Here is a 21,907-nt window from a genome sequence, read left to right as displayed (position 1 = left end):
CAAGCTGCCTAATTAACCCCTTCACTGCTGGGCAAAATACAAGTGTGGTGCGCAGAGGCTTTTAGCGGCCTTCTAATTACCAAAAAGCAATGCCAAAGCTATATATATCTGCTATTTCTGAACAAAGGGTATCCCAGAGAAGCATTTACAACCATTTGTGTCATAATTGCACAAGCTGTTTGTAAATAATTTCAGTGAGAAACCTAAAATTTTGAAAAAGTGAACGTTTTTTTTTTTTATTTATTTGACCGCATTTGGCGGTGAAATGGTGGCAGGAAATATACCAAAATGGGCCTAGATGAATACTTTGGGTTGTCTACTAAAAAAATATATATAGTTTTGAAAGGTAAATATATAAAAAAGGCTCTATTTCTGTTTAAAGGGACAGTCAACACCAGAATTTTTGTTGTTTTAAAAGATAGATAATCCCTTAATTACCAATTCCCCAGTTTTGCATAATCTTCACAGTTATAATTATACACGTTTTACTTCTGTAATTACCTTGTGTCTAAGCCTCAGCAGACTACCTCCTTGTTTCATTTCTTTTGACAGACTTGCATTTTAGCCAATCAGAGCTGTCTCCATGGTAAATTCATGTGCATGAGCTCAATGTTATCTATATGAAACATGTGAACTAATGCCCTCTAGTGGTGAAAAACTATCAAAATGCATTTAGATTAGAGGTGGCCTTCAAGGTCTAAGAAATTAGCATATGAACCTCCTAGGTTTAGCTTTCAACTAAGAATACCAAGAGAACAAAGCAAAATTGGTGATAAAAGTAAATTGGAAAGTTGTTTAAAATTACATTCCCTATCTGAATCATGAAAGTTTTTTTTGGATTTGACTGTCCCTTTAAATGTAGTGATGGCAAAAATGCTCTGGTCTTTTGGGGAAGTTTTTGTCTGAAATGCCCGGTCCTTAGGGGGTTAATATAAAAACCTTAGGGCTAGATTACAAGTGGAACACTAATTTATTACGCGCCCGCAAAAGGGCAAATTTGCTCATTTACGCAACCAACTATTACAAGTGCTTGCGGTAGTAATTAGTGCTCAAAATATTAACCAGAGGTCAGACCTCGGAGACTATCGATGCACGCTCTCCAGAGCGCAATGCTTCTGTGTAATGTGAAAGTGAGATTGCACCTAATTTTGTAATACAAGCACACATTTCCGTGCTCTGGTATTACTCAGTTGAGCGCAAATATCGCTTTCGCAGAAGCAATATTTTGTGCTCATTTTTTTAATCTAGCCCTAAATGGGATAAAAAACACATTTTTTCCTTCAAATAGAACATACCATTTTAAACAACTTTCAATTTACTTCTGGTATCAACTTTGCTTCATTCTCTTGCTATCCTATTTGAATGAGCAACATTGCACTACTTGCAGCTAGCTGAGCACGCAGATCAGGTGAGCCAAATAAACGAGGCATTTTTGTGCAGCCACCAATCAACAGCAAGCTCCCAGTAATGCATTGCTGCTCCTGAGATTACCTAGGTATGTTTTTCAACTAAGTACTAAGAGAAGGAGGCAGATTAGATAATAGAATTAAATTGAAAAGTTGTTTAAAATCACACGTTCTCTCTGAATCATTAAAGAAAAATCTTGGGTTTACTGTCCCTTTTTTAAAACACTTCAAACAATAAATAAATGCATTAAAAACATGTTAACTCAAACACATCTCAAAATTGCTTGAAAGTGACAGGAATGTACAAGAATTCCTGCAACCAACTTGATAGTCCAAAGTCTGATGATTGTGCCTTTACGCTGCAAAAAGAAATATGGCGCTCTTTAAACGATATGACAGATTCCCGGAGCTAAGGTGTTAAATTCTTACTTACACTGAAATACTTCAGTCTCTTTATCAATATCCTCCTGCTTAGGAGTCATAAAGTGATAGTCAACTCTCCCCTTTTTAAAATAATATCCGGAACGTTAGTGATATTTTAAATAAAGTTTATTTCATCAGTTTCAATGAAGATGCGCTATAACATACTTTTTAATATAGATATAAAATTCAAATTCCCTGCGCTTCGCCGCCCATTTCAAAAGTATTTTTTTCTGTGAGCTAACGGTTTGTTCCCCAATCAGTGCTATAGCTACAACAAAAGTGCCATATGGGGAGAGCGCTGATTGGAGAACAATTGAAACCGTTAGTTTGAAGTTGTTGTTTTTTTAAGTGGGTGGCGGAGCGTGGGGTGTTTTGAATTTCATATCTATATTAAAAAGTAATTTATAACGCATCTTAATTACAACTGATGAATTAAACTCTATCTAAAATATCACTAACATCCGGATCTGATTTTATAAAGGGGAGCATTTACCATCATTTTAAAACTCCTCAGCGGTGTCACTTCCCAACTGCTCTCTTATCTGTTTATCCTCTGTGGATTCACAACCCACTACCGCTCCTACCGTAGTTCAGAAACATACACACATGGGCCTCTGTAGTTTGCAGTTGATGAGCTGGTTACTCTCTCAGTACTTTGGTCAAAGTGTAGCATAGACTCCAAAAAACTAAGGTCCAGATTTTCATCTGAGAGAATTAAACACAGATTCCTCTGACAATTTTTACCCCTATCTTTTTGTGTTGTATTCTGACTTATAACAACATTTTCATATGATTGGCTGCACTATGGGCAAGATTTATCAGAGTCAGGCAGACAGGGGTGTACATCTTTTCCCCTGTCTGCCTGGCATGGTGTCACCGTATTTAACATAGCAAACTACGCCTACTGTGCAAAACCACCCCAGCTTGAGTGCAGCCAATTGCATGCACGCAGAAGCTCTCAATATCCCCAGTTCTAAAGTCAGGGGAGAATTGAGATACGCCACATAGCAGGTGGAGAAGTGGCTGTAGGTTCTCATGCAAGAAGTGGCTGTGGGTTCGGCTGTGCGTTTCTCATGCAAGCCTGCAGCTGGATCCTATGATAAATCTAGCCCAATAAGTCAAATTGACAGTGCATCAGATGACCTGGGAAAAAGCTACCATGTAAATGAAGCTAAATCTCTTTATAATTTGCTTAAACAATAAATAAAAAACTAACACTTTTTTCTTTTTCAAACAGACTTCATTTTATGAGAGAGGATATTTATTATATGTTTCTCTACTGTTTAGGGATTCTTGCTGAGCAGTTTGTTCCCGATGGGCCTCACATGCATCTTATTACTGGTGACTCCTGGGTGAAACTAATGAACTGGCAACATTCAACCATGTACTTATTTTTTGGCATCTCCGGGGTGGTGGATATCCTAACTTATTTACCCCTGAAAGTGCCGCAGGGCCTGGACCGACTCAGCTTAGCAGTAGCTGTGTTTATTGAAGGTAAGATCTGACTGATCGTTACTGTGCGCTTCTGTCTTTTTCATTCTCCTTTCTGGTACCTGGGTTCCCTACTGAAATACAAGCACCTCTCAGTCCTCCGTGTATCATTTCAGATATTCATATTTGTATTATTTCTCTGCAGGTTTCCTTTTCTATTTCCATGTCCATAACCGTCCTCCGTTGGATCAGCACATTCACTCCTTGCTTCTGTTTGCTGTGTTTGGGGGAGCAGTTAGTATTATGATCGAAGTGTTTATAAGAAACCACATTGTTCTTGAATTGTTCCGCTCCAGTCTCGCCATACTCCAAGGAACTTGGTTTTATCAAGTATGTTTACAGACTTTAGAATTATAAACGCTTTGCCACATGGTAACCATCACTACTGTATGAATAAGAATGTTAACTGCAAGAGTTTAGTGGGCTGATTCGTCTATAACAGTGCTTTCCAAACTGTGTGTTGTGACACATTAGTGTGTCAGCAGCAGTGTGTAGGTGTGTCTATACATATTTTTAAATTTAATTTTTTTAAAATTGTCTTTGGTTTCCGACTTTCCGCCTGCCTGATATGCATATCACATGGTTGACTCGTGATTCATACCTAGTGGGTCACAGATTATCTTAACCTATTGGCGCAGCTCAGTGGGAACTGAAACTATTCCCATTGGCGGCACATTGGCTCCTGATTGCACGTGTAGTCAGTGAGTGGGATAGCAGCGTGTTTGCAGCACGAGCAGTAGTCAGTGCAACTCGGAGAGCTTTGAGGGTGGCAGCTTAAACTCTGAGCACGAGCAGTAGTCAGTGCAACTCGGAGAGCTTTGAGGGTGGCAGCTTAAACTCTGAGCTGAAGTCAGAATTCAAAGTGTTGGGTTTTTTGCAGCTAGCTCCCAGTAGTGCATTGCTGCTCCTGCTCTTGATATATGGATAGGAAGTGGAAGCTTGATGATAAAATCCTAGTGTCTTTATCTAATTTATGTATGTTTCTGTATCTCCTAAAACAAGTTAGTTTAACCTCCTGTTTGCTAGTACAACTGAATTACTGTGTCGCAAAATGATGTAGGTCTAAAAAGTGTGTCGCCAACATTAAAAGTTTGGAAAGCTCTGGTCTAGAATAAAGGGATATTGAGGGTCATAACATTTTGCATCTACAATATTAGTGATTTAATCCACTCCCTAATCCTTTCTGCCTTGAGTACTGCAACTCCATCCTCTGTTGTCTCCTTAGCTGCCGTCTAGCTGCTTTACAATCCATAATGAAAATGCTTCTGCCAGGCTCATCTTCCTTACACGTCGCTCTTCATCTGCTGCACCCCTCTGCCAATCCCTTCACTGGCTTTCTATTTTCTCCAGAATTAAACACAAAATTCTCACTCTGACATACAAAGCCCTCAACTGCACTGCTCCCCCCTATATCTCAGACCTTGTCTCCAGATACTCTCCTTCCCATCCCCTTTGCTTTGCTCACATCCTCCTCCCCTCCTCCACCCTTGTTACCTTCACACATTCCCATCTACAGGATTCTCCAGACTGGCTCCCATCTTGTAGAATGCTCTGCCTCGCTCCACAAGACTTTCCCCTAGTTGAAAGTTTCAAGCGCTTCCTAAAGACTGTTCAGGGATGCATACAACCTAAACTTACCATTACTAACCCCAGTTCCTCTCCTCCTTTGGTATCCCCTTGAACCCCCTTAGCATGTAAGCCTATGAGCCCAGCTGTTTGTAGATCCCCTCTATAAGAGCCGACTACAACAGTGCAACTCTTGGCAGTGCCCTCTACCCTTTTGATCCCTATAAATGTTACCTTGTATACCGCCTATGTTTATAGCGCTGCGGAATCTGTTGCCACTCTACAAAATTAATAATAATTATAACCATCTTGAAACAGATGACTGGCACCAACATGGAATCCAATGGGTTAATAGGATTCGATATTGTAGTCCCGGCGATAATACAGTGTGTTTGTGTTAAAAGGAAAAGAAAACAAAACAAGACTTTTTTCTTTCATGATTTATAGAGAATACAGTTTAAAAAAAAATGTTTCCAATTTACTTCTATTTTCTAATTTGTTTTGTTCTCATGTTATTCTTTGTTGATGAGATATCAGAGCTGCGGAATCTGTTGGCACTTTATAAATAAAGAATAATAATAATAAAAATATCTAGATAGGTAGCGTGCACATGTCTGAAGCACTACATGACAGGAAATAGTGTTGCCATCTAGTGCTCTTGCTGATGTATTACATTGTTGCAAAACTGCTGCCATATAGTGCACACTCCTGAGCTTACATCCCTGCTTTTCAACAAAGGATAACAAGAAAATTGGAAACTTGTTCCCCCATGGTTAAGGAGGAGCCAGGGAGTCGGCTAACTATGAGGTAGGAGGAGCCAGGGAGTCAGCTAACCATGAGGAAGGAGGAGCCAGGGAGTCAGCTAGCTATGAGGAAGGAGGAGCCAGGGAGTCAGCTAACTATGAGGAAGGAGGAGCCAGGGAGTCAGCTAACTATGAGGAAGGAGAGCCAGGGAGTCAGTTAACTATGAGGAAGGAGGAGCCACGGAGTCAGCTAACTATGAGGAAGGAGGAGGCAGGGAGTCAGCTAACTATGAGGAAGGAGGAGCCAGGGAGTCGGCTAACTATGAGGAAGGAGAGCCAGGGAGTCAGTTAACTATGAGGAAGGAGGAGCCACGGAGTCAGCTAACTATGATGTAGGAAGATCCAGGGAGTCAGCTAACTATGAGGAAGGAGGAGCCAGATAGTCGGCTAACTATGAGGAAGGAGGAGCCAGATAGTCGGCTAACTATGAGGAAGGAGGAGCCAGATAGTCGGCTAACTATAAGGAAGGAGGAGCCAGGTAGTCAGCTAACTGAGGAAGGAGGAGCCAGGGAGTCGGCTAACTATGAGGAAGGAGGAGCCAGGGAGTCAGCTTACTATGAGGAAGGAGGAGCCAGGGAGTCAGCTAATTATGAGGATTCTGGCAGTCAGTTGTACACTGAGAAGCAGAAGCCAAGGAGTAGTACTGGGGATGGGTTTAACAAAAGGCTGTGAGCACCAGGCCCCATGGCGACTTACAAATACTAAAAGCTATGCAAGTAAATGAATTAAGTAAAGTATAATCATATCCGTAAATCTGCTGAAATTGGCTTTAATATTAAACATTAGGTTACCTTATGCTTCACTCCTCAGCTGCCCAAGTCTCAAGCCTTTTTTTTACGTGTTGTCACTAACAGAGTGCCCTCCTGGTGCCACTGCTTCAGACTGTTACATATCTCATATAACAGCCAATAAAGTGTGCAGGTGATATGGCCTGTGATTGGCTGTCGTCAAAGGGCAACTGAAAAAGTAAATATAAGGGTACCAAAAGGGGGTTAAAAGGTGTAATATTAAGGGGATTTGGCACCTTTTACTTACAGTGCATAATCATATTTTAATTAATTTATATTCATCACATTTAGTATTTGTATTTAGTGAAAGCCCCATATTTCCTCTTTTATTCTCACTTCCCCTATTTATATTTCATTTGTTTTCCTGAGTATTTATTATTCCCTTGCTCAGTTTACTTTTTTTATTTTTTTATTTCTTCACCATTTATCTTTCCTGGTTACCACTGCCCTCCTCCGTACATCTCCTGTATACTGCCTCTCCCTCTCTCTCTCTCCAGGATGTTTCTGAAAGCCGGCCTAACCGGGGAAGCAGGAAAATCTATGCACCACATACATTACTAGAATGCTAAGGGTGTTGTACTTACATAACTGCCCGACTGCAAAGTACATGAAATAACAAGGTGCACTACCTGTAAAATGCCCAATGTAATCATTTATGCTCTTTTTTTTTGTTTTGTTTTTTTAGATCGGTTTTGTGCTGTTTCCACCTTGGGGAGGCCCCGAATGGAATCAGACTGAACACGAAAACATTATGTTTATCACAATGTGCTTCTGCTGGCACTTCGCGGTAGCATTGTTTATTATGGGCATCAATTATACCTTGGTGTATTGGTAAGTGCGTTTTTAAAAAATATGTCTGTTACCAGGTTGGTAAAGGGATGATAACAAATAACTATCATATACCTTATCCCAAAATGTTTCTGTGATGTCTTTTTATAACATGTGACAGTGAGTGTGAGCAGACAGTGCATTACTATATAACATGTGACAGTGAGTGTGAGCAGACAGTGCATTACTATATAACATATGTGACAGTGAGTGTGAGCAGACAGTGCATTACTATATAACATATGTGACAGTGAGTGTGAGCAGACAGTGCATTACTATATAACATATGTGACAGTGAGTGTGAGCAGACAGTGCATTACTATATAACATGTGACAGTGAGTGTGAGCAGACAGTGCATTACTATATAACATATGTGACAGTGAGTGTGAGCAGACAGTGCATTATTATATAACATATGTGACAGTGAGTGTGAGCAGACAGTGCATTACTATATAACATGTGTGAGCAGACAGTGCATTACTATATAACATATGTGACAGTGAGTGTGAGCAGACAGTGCATTACTATATAACATATGTGACAGTGAGTGTGAGCAGACAGTACATTACTATATAACATGTGACAGTGAGTGTGAGCAGACAGTGCATTACTATATAACATATGTGACAGTGAGTGTGAGCAGACAGTGCATTACTATATAACATATGTGACAGTGAGTGTGAGCAGACAGTGCATTACTATATAACATGTGACAGTGAGTGTGAGCAGACAGTGCATTACTATATAACATGTGACAGTGAGTGTGAGCAGACAGTGCATTACTATATAACATATGTGACAGTGAGTGTGAGCAGACAGTGCATTACTATATAACATATGTGACAGTGAGTGTGAGCAGACAGTGCATTACTATATAACATGTGACAGTGAGTGTGAGCAGACAGTGCATTACTATATAACATGTGACAGTGAGTGTGAGCAGACAGTGCATTACTATATAACATATGTGACAGTGAGTGTGAGCAGACAGTGCATTACTATATAACATGTGACAGTGAGTGTGAGCAGACAGTGCATTACTATATAACATGTGACAGTGAGTGTGAGCAGACAGTGCATTACTATATAACATGTGACAGTGAGTGTGAGCAGACAGTGCATTACTATATAACATGTGACAGTGAGTGTGAGCAGACAGTACATTACTATATAACATATGACAGTGAGTGTGAGCAGGCAGTGCATTACTATATAACATGTGACAGTGAGTGTGAGCAGACAGTGCATTAATATATAACGTGACAGTGAGTGTGAGCAGACAGTGCATTACTATATAACATGTGACAGTGAGTGTGAGCAGACAGTGCATTACTATATAACATGTGACAGTGAGTGTGAGCAGACAGTGCATTACTATATAACATGTGACAGTGAGTGTGAGCAGACAGTGCATTACTATATAACATATGTGACAGTGAGTGTGAGCAGACAGTGCATTACTATATAACATGTGACAGTGAGTGTGAGCAGACAGTGCATTACTTTATAACATATGACAGTGAGTGTGAGCAGGCAGTGCATTACTATATAACATATGACAGTGAGTGTGAGCAGACAGTGCATTACTTTATAACATATGATACACAGTGAGTGTGAGCAGACAGTGCATTACTATATGTGACAGTGGGTGTGAGCAGACAGTGCATTACTATGTAACGTGACAGTGAGTGTGAGCAGACAGTGCATTACTATTTAACATGCGACAATGAGTGTGAGCAGACAGTGCATTACTTTATAACATATGACAGTGAGTGTGAGCAGACAGTGCATTACTATATGTGACAGTGAGTGTGAGCAGACAATGCCTTACTATATGTGACTGTGAGTGGGAGCAGACCGTGCATTACTATATGTGACTGTGAGAGTGAGCAGACCGTGCATTACTATATGTGACTGTGAGAGTGAGCAGACAGTGCATTACTATATGTGACTGTGAGTGGGAGCAGACCGTGCATTACTATATGTGACTGTGAGTGTGAGCAGACAGTGCATTACTATATGTGACTGTGAGAGTGAGCAGACAGTGCATTACTATATGTGACTGTGAGTGGGAGCAGACCGTGCATTACTATATGTGACTGTGAGAGTGAGCAGACCGTGCATTACTATATGTGACTGTGAGAGTGAGCAGACAGTGCATTACTATATGTGACTGTGAGTGGGAGCAGACCGTGCATTACTATATGTGACTGTGAGAGTGAGCAGACAGTGCATTACTATATGTGACTGTGAGTGGGAGCAGACAGTGCATTACTATATGTGACTGTGAGAGTGAGCAGACCGTGCATTACTATATGTGACTGTGAGAGTGAGCAGACAGTACATTACTATATGTGACTGTGAGTGGGAGCAGACCGTGCATTACTATATGTGACTGTGAGAGTGAGCAGACCGTGCATTACTATATGTGACTGTGAGAGTGAGCAGACAGTGCATTACTATATGTGACTGTGAGTGTGAGTAGACCGTGCATTACTATATGTGAGTGTGAGCAGATCGTGCATTACTATATGTGACAGTGAGTGTGAGCACGCAGACAGTGCATTACTATATATGACAGCGAGTGTGAGCAGACAGTGCATTACTATATGTGACTGTGAGAGTGAGCAGACAGTGCATTACTATATGTGACTGTGAGAGTGAGCAGACAGTGCATTACTATATGTGACTGTGAGTGTGAGTAGACCGTGCATTACTATATGTGACAGTGAGTGTGAGCACGCAGACAGTGCATTACTATATATGACAGCGAGTGTGAGCAGACAGTGCATTACTATATATGACAGCGAGTGTGAGCAGACAGTGCCTTACTATATGTGACAGTGACTGCGAGTGTGAGCAGACAGTGCCTTACTATATGTGACTGTGAGAGTGAGCAGACCGTGCATTACTACTATATGTGACAGTGAGGTTGAGTGTGAGCAGAGTCAGACACAGGTGCTATGAGAGATATGAGATTATGGCACTTTAGGGCAGGAAAGAGGCTGTAATCAGAGCTTAGTCTGTGAGGTGAAACCGCTCAGCTCAGAATGTTTCTGTGATGTCTTTTTATAACATGTGACAGTGAGTGTGAGCAGACAGTGCATTACTATATAACATGTGTGAACAGACAGTGCATTACTATATAACATATGTGACAGTGAGTGTGAGCAGACAGTGCATTACTATATAACATGTGACAGTGAGTGTGAGCAGACAGTGCATTACTATATAACATGTGTGAGCAGACAGTGCATTACTATATAACATATGTGACAGTGAGTGTGAGCAGACAGTGCATTACTATATAACATGTGACAGTGAGTGTGAGCAGACAGTGCATTACTATATAACATGTGACAGTGAGTGTGAGCAGACAGTGCATTACTATATAACATATGTGACAGTGAGTGTGAGCAGACAGTGCATTACTATATAACATATGTGACAGTGAGTGTGAGCAGACAGTGCATTACTATATAACATGTGACAGTGAGTGTGAGCAGACAGTGCATTACTATATAACGTGACAGTGAGTGTGAGCAGACAGTGCATTACTATATAACATATGTGACAGTGAGTGTGAGCAGACAGTGCATTACTATATAACATATGTGACAGTGAGTGTGAGCAGACAGTGCATTACTATATAACATGTGACAGTGAGTGTGAGCAGACAGTGCATTACTATATAACATGTGACAGTGAGTGTGAGCAGACAGTGCATTACTATATAACATATGTGACAGTGAGTGTGAGCAGACAGTGCATTACTATATAACATGTGACAGTGAGTGTGAGCAGACAGTACATTACTATATAACATATGACAGTGAGTGTGAGCAGGCAGTGCATTACTATATAACATGTGACAGTGAGTGTGAGCAGACATTGCATTAATATATAACGTGACAGTGAGTGTGAGCAGACAGTGCATTACTATATAACATATGTGACAGTGAGTGTGAGCAGACAGTGCATTACTATATAACGTGACAGTGAGTGTGAGCAGACAGTGCATTACTATATAACATATGTGACAGTGAGTGTGAGCAGGCAGTGCATTACTATATAACATATGTGACAGTGAGTGTGAGCAGACAGTGCATTACTATATAACATGTGACAGTGAGTGTGAGCAGACAGTGCATTACTATATAACATGTGACAGTGAGTGTGAGCAGACAGTGCATTACTATATAACATATGTGACAGTGAGTGTGAGCAGACAGTGCATTACTATATGACATGTGACAGTGAGTGTGAGCAGACAGTACATTACTATATAACATGTGACAGTGAGTGTGAGCAGACAGTGCATTACTATATAACATGTGACAGTGAGTGTGAGCAGACAGTGCATTACTATATAACATATGTGACAGTGAGTGTGAGCAGACAGTGCATTACTATATAACGTGACAGTGAGTGTGAGCAGACAGTGCATTACTATATAACATATGTGACAGTGAGTGTGAGCAGGCAGTGTATTACTATATAACATATGTGACAGTGAGTGTGAGCAGACAGTGTATTACTATATAACATATGTGACAGTGAGTGTGAGCAGACAGTGTATTACTATATAACATATGTGACAGTGAGTGTGAGCAGACAGTGTATTACTATATAACATATGTGACAGTGAGTGTGAGCAGACAGTGCATTATTATATAACATATGTGACAGTGAGTGTGCGCAGACAGTGTATTACTATATAACATATGTGACAGTGAGTGTGAGCAGACAGTGCATTACTATATAACATGTGACAGTGAGTGTGAGCAGACAGTGCATTACTATATAACATGTGACAGTGAGTGTGAGCAGACAGTGCATTACTATATAACATATGTGACAGTGAGTGTGAGCAGACAGTGCATTACTATATGACATGTGACAGTGAGTGTGAGCAGACAGTGCATTACTATATAACATATGACAGTGAGTGTGAGCAGGCAGTGCATTACTATATAACATGTGACAGTGAGTGTGAGCAGACAGTGCATTACTATATAACGTGACAGTGAGTGTGAGCAGACAGTGCATTACTATATAACATATGTGACAGTGAGTGTGAGCAGGCAGTGCATTACTATATGACATGTGACAGTGAGTGTGAGCAGACAGTGCATTACTATATGACATGTGACAGTGAGTGTGAGCAGGCAGTGCATTACTATATAACATGTGACAGTGAGTGTGAGCAGACAGTGCATTACTATATAACATGTGACAGTGAGTGTGAGCAGACAGTGCATTACTATATAACATGTGACAGTGAGTGTGAGCAGACAGTGCATTACTATATAACATATGTGACAGTGCATTACTATATAACATGTGACAGTGAGTGTGAGCAGACAGTACATTACTATATAACATGTGACAGAGAGTGTGAGCAGACAGTACATTACTATATAACATGTGACAGTGAGTGTGAGCAGACAGTGCATTACTATATAACATGTGACAGTGAGTGTGAGCAGACAGTGCATTACTATATAACATGTGACAGTGAGTGTGAGCAGACAGTGCATTACTATATGTGACAGCGAGTGTGAGCAGACAGTGCATTACTATATGTGACAGTGAGTGTGAGCAGACAATGCCTTACTATATGTGAGTGGGAGCAGACCGTGCATTACTATATGTGACTGTGAGAGTGAGCAGACCGTGCATTACTATATGTGACTGTGAGAGTGAGCAGACAGTGCATTACTATATGTGACTGTGAGTGGGAGCAGACCGTGCATTACTATATGTGACTGTGAGAGTGAGCAGACCGTGCATTACTATATGTGACTGTGAGAGTGAGCAGACAGTGCATTACTATATGTGACTGTGAGTGTGAGTAGACCGTGCATTACTATATGTGACAGTGAGTGTGAGCACACAGACAGTGCATTACTATATATGACAGCGAGTGTGAGCAGACAGTGCATTGCTATATATGACAGCGAGTGTGAGCAGACAGTGCCTTACTATATGTGACAGTGACTGCGAGTGTGAGCAGACAGTGCCTTACTATATGTGACTGTGAGAGTGAGCAGACCGTGCATTACTACTATATGTGACAGTGAGGTTGAGTGTGAGCAGAGTCAGACACAGGTGCTATGAGAGATATTTGATTATGGCACTTTAGGGCAGGAAAGAGGCTGTAATCAGAGCTTAGTCTGTGAGGTGAAACCGCTCAGCCTAATGGTTTGCTCTGCTGAGAATGTGCGCGAGGGAAGAAATAAATACAGCTGCTCTGAGGAAATAAACTAAAGTGTTTGTCTGCAAATAGAAATAAGAGGAATCGGCTAATGGTATTATATGTTTAGCTAATACAAACAGTTACTGACTGTAATGAGACTGAAGTGCCATCTGTCACAGCTAGAAATAACACTGATTTTACCTGACATCTTAAATAAAGATAATTCCTGTTACCACATAAATATCGGTCGGTTACCTGAAGTGCTCAATAACTCCACATCTCTGCAGACACTTACAGCTTAGGACACTACAGCTTCTGTGATTTATAAACTAATTTATTGTAAATAACTACTTGGCAAACACGTTTTCTGGATGTATAAAGCCTTTGCAGATCTTACTATAGTAAATAAAGGGACAATATTTAATATTTTACATTTAATTTAAACTAGCAGTAAATGCAAGTTTATATTAAATAGATTTAAAACTTCCTAAAAATTATGGCACATGTAAAAGAGAATATTTTTGCATAAAAAATTAGTTGCTGGAGGCGAGGCTTGGTCACGCAGGAGATGGCCGCTTGCTAAAACAGCTCCCAGGCCCTAACCCCCCCGATCCGGTATCTCCTAATCAGCTGCACATGTGAAAATAGATGTAAATGCAGTAGGAACGCTCCATCACTCACCGGGCCTCAGCAAAGAAATGAGTGGAGGTAACTCCACACTGAAAATAGACTCAGGAATACAAAAGGTACCGGGACTGCAGAGGGCCGCAACACGCAGCCCTCTGCAGCACATACAGCAAAAGGGAGTAAATGTTTAGCCCGGCTTCAAGGCTAAGAGGAACAATCCCTGCTGGATGTAAGTATAGGGAGCACCAAGGTGAACAGCCCCACACAGTCATTATAAAATTAACATACTGGGATTGGACATAATTAAAAGAGGGTATCGATCTTCACTTTAACAGTGTTTAAGGAAGCTGAAAGTACACTGGGCCATTAAACCAGTATAAAACTTTAGCAGCACCTAAAGAAACTTGCCATAAAAGTGCCCTGCTAGGCCTTTGCTATAGGAGACTGCGCAAACCAAACACAGCATAAACCAAACTGCAAATATCCCTTACACTCACCGCACCGCCATCTTAGAGGCAATACCCAACACAAGCATTTAGCAGCAACTTAAACCTACAACACCTGAGCAAACTGGGCTGCAACAGGCAAGGGGAAGTAAACATACCAGAAAAACCTTAGATCTTTAGATCACAGAGTAATGCCAGCAAAGAAGTCACAAAAACTGACACCCCCTCTAAAAACAAAATGATCAATCAATATTTAAAAACCAGCTAAGGTGCCAACACATATGATAGCAGAAGTACAAACCCACACCTCAGAGAACCAGACTCACTCTGCAGCGATAACAAGGGACGATCTACAGACATTAGCCATTAAAGAGGACATAAAAGTGGCAATGGCAGATATATGCGCAACATGTTTCAGAAAATAAAGAGACATGAAGCAAGTAGATTAGAGTCACCACTTTGGAGTAAAGTCATAGCATTGCAACACAAGATATACAGCATCTGTCGCAGCCAGGAAGAAATCATCCAAAATTTACTGGATAAAGTGGAAGACCTGGACAACAGGGGCCACAGGAACAACCTGCAATTCAGAGGTGTTCAGGACACCATTACACCTGCGGCTCTGCAAGGATACCGCCAAGACCTCTACAGAACAATAAAAGGCACAAACACATTATCAGAGGTGATCATGGAAAGAGCACACAGAGCCCTTAGGGCGAAACCTCCAGCAAAAGCACCGCCACGTGACGTGATAGTAAAATTCCTAAACTATCGAGATAAAGAAGAAATACTGGAACCTCAGTCCCTATCACACTTCAAAAGCGCAGGGAGCTACAATTTATAACTTCAGTTATAAGAGCGCAGAAGATCCCATACAGATAGGGATTCCCAGTCAGTATAATAGCCACAAAGGGTGACAAGTCGGCAATATTCAGAAGGATGGAAGATTTAAATGATTTCTGTGAAACACTACAAGTCCACATACCACCACCCAGGAACTATCCACCATCGGATAACAGATTACAATCAGAAGACCACACAAAGAGAGATGATCGCAGAGAACTTGAAAACACTAGCAATGGTCAACCTTCCTCACAAAACACTGATCGTCCACAGCAACTTGAGAACAGTCTCCCTGCACAAGTAGAACTCTGCCCACAAAGCCTACATAAAGATAATCCGGCCATTTGGCTGGGTAATGTCGAAACATGTAAAATGTCATGCAAACCCCTGAAGGTTCACAATAAATAATCACCCTGCACAAGGTGAACTTTGCCCTCAAAGACCACACAAAGAACAACCAACCTACCAGTGGGGTAACATTGAAAATATGCAATAATTGTTCCTTGAAAATTTTTGAATGTTTAATTATGTTTCATAAATTGTTGCTTAACACACAAATAATAGAAATGATGACATAAAACCCCACATAAATGCACTAGATAACATAAATACAACAGAAAATCACGATATGGCACTAGGATACACCGTCCCAGAAACACAATTAATAAAGTGTTCACTAAAGCAAAACACACAGTACCCCCACCAATAAGCATAGGGAAATTTTCACAGCCGGATACCTACTCATCACTAAACAAAATCAATCACCCACTGAAATAGTATATCTACAACACAGTGTTTAATGCTTAGGGGTTTACCTCTCAGCAGACCCAGACACTCTGTATCACACCAACTACAAACACTTAGAGAGAACGCTAATAAGCGATCTCTCAAACTGGAAAAACAAGAAACTCTCGTGGCTAGGCAGAATTGGCGTGGTAAAAATGAATGTACTCCCTCGCATCCTCTACATTCTACAGACCCTCCCAATACCACAACCACACAATTACATCATGAAATTGCAAAACTTCATAGACACAGATATTCATTTGGAATGGGATAAAACCAAGGACTCACAAACAAACACTATACTTACCCAAAGAAAGAGACGGACTGGGCATTCCCAACTTATCCCTATACAGACAGGCAATAATGACACAAAGACTAGTAGATTGGTGCACAAATGACCCAAAAAAGCATTGGATACAAATAGATAGATCCATACTGCACACCGACAACCAAGGCTCCCTGGCTTGGATACCAAAGAAAGACAGACCGATCATATTAGATGCTTACCCATTACTGAAAGAGTTCTTTGCTGTTTGGGAGAAAATAACATATACCTCCTCCCACATATCCACTCCAACATCACCATTAACACCATACCAAAATACCCCTGGCCTTACCATTAAACATACCAAAAGCATACACATACACAGGTCAACATGTTTAATCAATTGACCCATCAAAATAAATTAAAACGTTTTATAGAAATCACTGCCTCAGATACTGATACATCACTGAACTGGCTATCATACGCACACATACATCACTTTATCACCTCCCAAAGATATCAAAATGTAATTACTCAGATCGACAACAAACTTTGAGAAGTTATGCGTGTTGAAGCATACTCCAAATCACTTAATATCCATCCTAAACAAAATCCTTCTAGTACCGTATAGAAACCACCTTCCTAAATATACTAAAACATGGGGGAAAGAGCTGGACACAGAACTAAGTCTAAAGACATAGAGTAAAATATTAATTAACACCAAAATGGCCTCCATCTCAGCACAAGTTCAAGAAACAAATTATACATTTTTAATGAGATGGTACCTAACCCCAGCTAGGTTAAAAGTAATATATCCTACAACCACAACGGGAAAATGCTAGAGGGGCTGCTCGGAAGAGGGTACAATACAACACATTTGGTGGGATTGACCAAACTCCAAAAATTTTGGTCAGACATAATAACCTACATGTCCAGATCACTGGAAACCATAGTACCCAGAGACTCCAAGATTTTGCTGTTTACCAACCTCCCCAAATAAAAAAGTAAAGACAAATGCAAGCTGTTGCTCACAATGATTAGTAGCGCAAAAATCCTGATGCCTAGACACTGGAAATCTCCCACAGTAACCTCTTTGAGGGACTGGATCACACAGGTAGACCTGCTCCTTCAGCTAGAAAGGTACCACTACATTAAAACTGGCACAGCTGAAACACGCGAGCTGATGCTAAACACCTGGAAAAACAACAAACCAACTTAATATATTAACGCCATCAATTTATATGTACCCCCCATCCCCTATGCCCCTCAGACTGACAGTGACCCTGCAATTACACGCTAAGTAAACAAAGGATAGAGAGACATGAGTTAAACAATGTTGAATTGAATACAAAAGTATATGTATAATGTTTTGTTTTTCTCTGAAACCTATGTACTTCGGAGCTTAATTACACCGGTTACACATTAGATTTCTGTGTTCTGGGCATGAAGCAACCTACTGCAAGCTACTCCGTGCCCTATAGTTAGACCATTTAAACAAATAAAACACAGCATTTTTCCTTCATGATTCAGATGGAACATACAATGTTTAATGTACTTCTTTTTTCTTGTTATCCTTTGTTCTTTGCTGAAATGCAGGGAGGTAACCTCAGGAGCGTGCGTGTGTATGCAGCACTTTATGGCAGCAGTTTTGCCCCGTTATACATTAGCAAGAGCACTATATGGTAGCAGTTTTGCCCCGTTATACATTAGCAAGAGCACTATATGGCAGCAGTTTTGCCCCGTTATACATTAGCAAGAGCACTATATGGCAGCAGTTTTGCCCCATTATACATTAGCAAGAGCACTATATGGCAGCAGTTTTGCCCCGTTATACATTAGCAAGAGCACTATATGGCAGCAGTTTTGCCCCGTTATACATTAGCAAGAGCACTATATGGCAGCAGTTTTGCCCCGTTATACATTAGCAAGAGCACTATATGGCAGCAGTTTTGCCCCGTTATACATTAGCAAGAGCACTATATGGCAGCAGTTTTGCCCCGTTATACATTAGCAAGAGCACTATATGGCAGCAGTTTTGCCCCGTTATACATTAGCAAGAGCACTATATGGCAGCAGTTTTGCCCCGTTATACATTAGCAAGAGCACCAAATAGCAGCTTTATTTCCTGTCATGTAGTGCTCCAAACGTTTGTACGCTTCCTATCTAGATATCTCTTCAACAAAGAATAACATGAGAACGATGCAAATTTGATAATAGAAGTAAAGTTTAAACGTTTTTTTTAATTGTATTCTCTATCTGAATCATTAAAGAAAGAAAAACTTGGGTTTTAAGTCCCTTTAACTTGTTTTTGTTAACTGGTTCTACATAGTATTATCTGTGCACTAAGGTCTATGACAGCCACACGGACGGGGAAGAAGCACTGTGAGGCACAGAGGGCTCCTGCATGGTTGGCACAGAGGGCACCTGCATGGTTGGCACAGAGGGCATGGTTGGCACAGAGGGCACCTGCATGGTTGGCACAGAGGGCACCTGCATGGTTGGCACAGAGGGCATGGTTGGCACAGAGGGCTCCTGCATGGTTGGCACAGAGGGCACCTGCATGGTTGGCACAGAGGGCACCTGCATGGTTGGCGCACCTGCATGGTTGGCACAGAGGGCTCCTGCATGGTTGGCCTATCCCACTCCTTGCTGACGCTCACTAGTTTTAGTGTATGTTTTGGTTCCCTTTTAGGTCTTATAGTAGTGTATTACATGCAGTTATACTAAAATTGGTGTACACTGTCCCTTTAACTGTAGTGTTCTTATGTCACACAATGTAACCTATCAGCTGCTTACCTTGCTGTCTGTCACTTTATAAATAAAGCTTACATTAATATTAATAATTGATGGCAGTGTTCGTTTTAGAGATGCACACAGCAGTTTTGTTCAAGAAAAATCCAGTGCAGCAATGTACTTTGTATACGTGAGGTCACTGATATATTCTCTCTCTTACAGTTGTGTAACAAGGCACAAGAAATTGTCCGGTGGCGTGAATATCAGCATCCGTAAACTGAACAGTAAGTGTGAAGCACAGGCCGCTCTACTAGAAGCTTCTGAGGAGGAATAACGTGTACGTCAGTATCAGGACTCTGGCTGGGAGAATGAAAGAATAAACAGAAAACCATTATCCATGCACTGAAAATAATTATTGGATGTACAGGACATGTATTTGTATTATGGGAACTTTGTCTGCTATTGGGGGGGTGGATACGCTCACCATGGAACAATAAGGAAGTGAGACAGTTTTACCGCTACAGTAAAACCCCACTGTGTTTAATTACTGTTGATGAAGCGACTTTGGAATTTCAAACTTCACTCATTTTGTATTTATTTGGAAAAGAAGAGTATTTCTGTATTTCAAAACTTTGTAAAGAAACTTTTTTTTTTTTTTTTTCCATCAGTGATCAGTTTTAGAAATTAACAATTTGATCAAGAAGTGCCATTGTGGCCTAGTGGATAGCTAAGGAACTTTGAAAACAAGAGGTTTAGAGTTCAAATCTGGGTCTGGCTGTTGGGCTTTCATGCTGCACGCCCTTCCAACAATTTGACCAATTAAGGATCTCTTTAACGAATGTTTTTGTTAAGTTTAAATGAATATAAATTGCACTGAAATCCATTGTTTGTGTAATATTTACTAATTGAAATCCAGACATACGTGTATGTGTATATACCTGTGTGTGTGTATATATATATATATATATATATATATATATATATATATATATATATATATATATATATATATATATATATATATATTAATCAGTGTTAAGTGTATGCACTCTCATCGTCATGCCACAACAGCCAGGGTGCTGTGAAATGTATATATAAGTTCAGGTATTAAGCACTCACTGGTCTTCAGCCGTCTGTGATACAACAAATATTTCTTAAAGGGACAGTCTAGGCCAAAATAAACTTTTATGATTCAGATAGAGCATGTAATTTTAAACAATTTTCCAATTTACTTTTATCACCAATTTTGCTTTGTTCTTTTGGTATTCTTAGTTGAAAACTTAACCTAGGAGGTTCATATACTAATTTCTTAGACCTTGAAGGCCACCTCTTTTCAGAATGCATTTTAACAGTTTTTCACCACTAGAGGGTGTTAGTTCATGTATTTCATATAGATAACACTGTGCTTGTGCACGTGAAGTTATCTGGGAGCAGGCACTGATTGGCTAAACTGCAAGTCTGTCAAAAGAACTGAAATAAAGGGGCAGTTTGCAAGTTTAAAAGCTTGAAAACATGTTTGGCCTAACATATATTTAGTTAGTTTTATTTAACACTCGCACAGCACAGTATTCAATTAGTATTCAATAAAAACTGTACCTGTAAAATAGTGACAATTACTGTAATAAAATTTGCCAGACTACCACTCTGAGACAGATTGCACTGTGATGCTGTAAACAGAGTAAACTGCACATAGCATGATGGTGCCAGTCAATTTTCTTGCAATCTCACAATGAGTACACTGTTTCAAAATCCTTGGAGGTTGAACTTCAGCTCCACAAAGCGCTGTATTAGCAAAGCGCTGTAAAGTGAGGTATACCTTTGTATGTATGTGTGTATATATATATATATATATATATATATATATATATATATACATATATTCCTGCGCTATTTTTGCAGGAGGAACTAAGTTCCCTTTGGACAGAGAACAGAAACACTTCAGTAAACACTGCTGCTGCTGTTGGTGGGAGGAGCTGGATCACAGTCTGGTTAGAGGGATAGTGTGATCCTCTAGTAACAAGCAGTAACACTTACTACAATACACTAAATACAAGCCTGTCAGCAGTCCTACTGTGTGATCACCCTGCACTGTGTGTAACACATGGTGCTTACATTTCTAAGTTGCTTGATCTGGGGTTATTTAGCTCCCCTCTGCAGAAATAGGACTATTGCACCTTATTGAGACTCTGTGACAGAGGAGGATTCTCAGGCCCAAAGAAGGGGGATCTTGGTGAGTTCCTACACTTTTTTTTTGTAGGACTTGACCTCTGTGTGTTTATGTATGTGTGTGTGTGTGTCTGTATATATATATATATATATATATATATATATATGTGTGTGTATGTATATATCAGTGTATGTGCACTATATTACATAAGAGACAATAAGTCCCAATGCAGTTATAGTTTAAACAAGTAAGCTAAGGCTCTCACAAATCCTACTGCAATGCTTTCCCCAAATGTCTGTGTTCAATTAAAGTTTCCAGCATTTTTGCAGGAGCTGTGTGCTGCCAGCCTGCCACCCAAGCTAATTATGTTCTGCACGTGCTTGTATAATGTTACAGAACTTTTTGTCTGAATTTCCAAACAACTCCTCTGCGTCAGTTTGCAAAAAAAGTGCGCCTACATTTGAAACATCTGCACAGCTTAAGCTGAAGAACAAACAGCTCATCTGTATTTGGAGTTTACTTACCCCCAGACAGT

General features: G+C 40.3%; 1 protein-coding gene across 2 annotated transcripts in view; it reads left to right on the top strand.

Annotated features, from left to right (window-relative positions):
* LOC128643724 (transmembrane protein 45B-like) overlaps positions 1-20,088 on the top strand; it is a 62,344-nt gene extending 42,256 nt beyond the window's left edge. For both annotated transcript variants that reach the window (XM_053696552.1, XM_053696551.1), the window contains exons 3-6: positions 3,117-3,323; positions 3,466-3,650; positions 7,163-7,308; positions 19,428-20,088. In XM_053696552.1, the coding sequence (XP_053552527.1) occupies positions 3,117-3,323; positions 3,466-3,650; positions 7,163-7,308; positions 19,428-19,539 (650 nt within the window). In that variant the 3' untranslated portion in view covers positions 19,540-20,088. The remainder of the gene's footprint in view (positions 1-3,116; positions 3,324-3,465; positions 3,651-7,162; positions 7,309-19,427) is intronic.
* Positions 20,089-21,907: the final 1,819 nt, after the last annotated feature.

This window comes from Bombina bombina, unplaced genomic scaffold (genome assembly GCF_027579735.1).
Source record: "Bombina bombina isolate aBomBom1 unplaced genomic scaffold, aBomBom1.pri scaffold_546, whole genome shotgun sequence".
Classification (NCBI taxonomy): domain Eukaryota; kingdom Metazoa; phylum Chordata; class Amphibia; order Anura; family Bombinatoridae; genus Bombina; species Bombina bombina.
The sequence above is the reverse complement of the archived record's forward strand: the minus strand, read 5'-3'. Positions and strand labels throughout refer to the sequence as shown.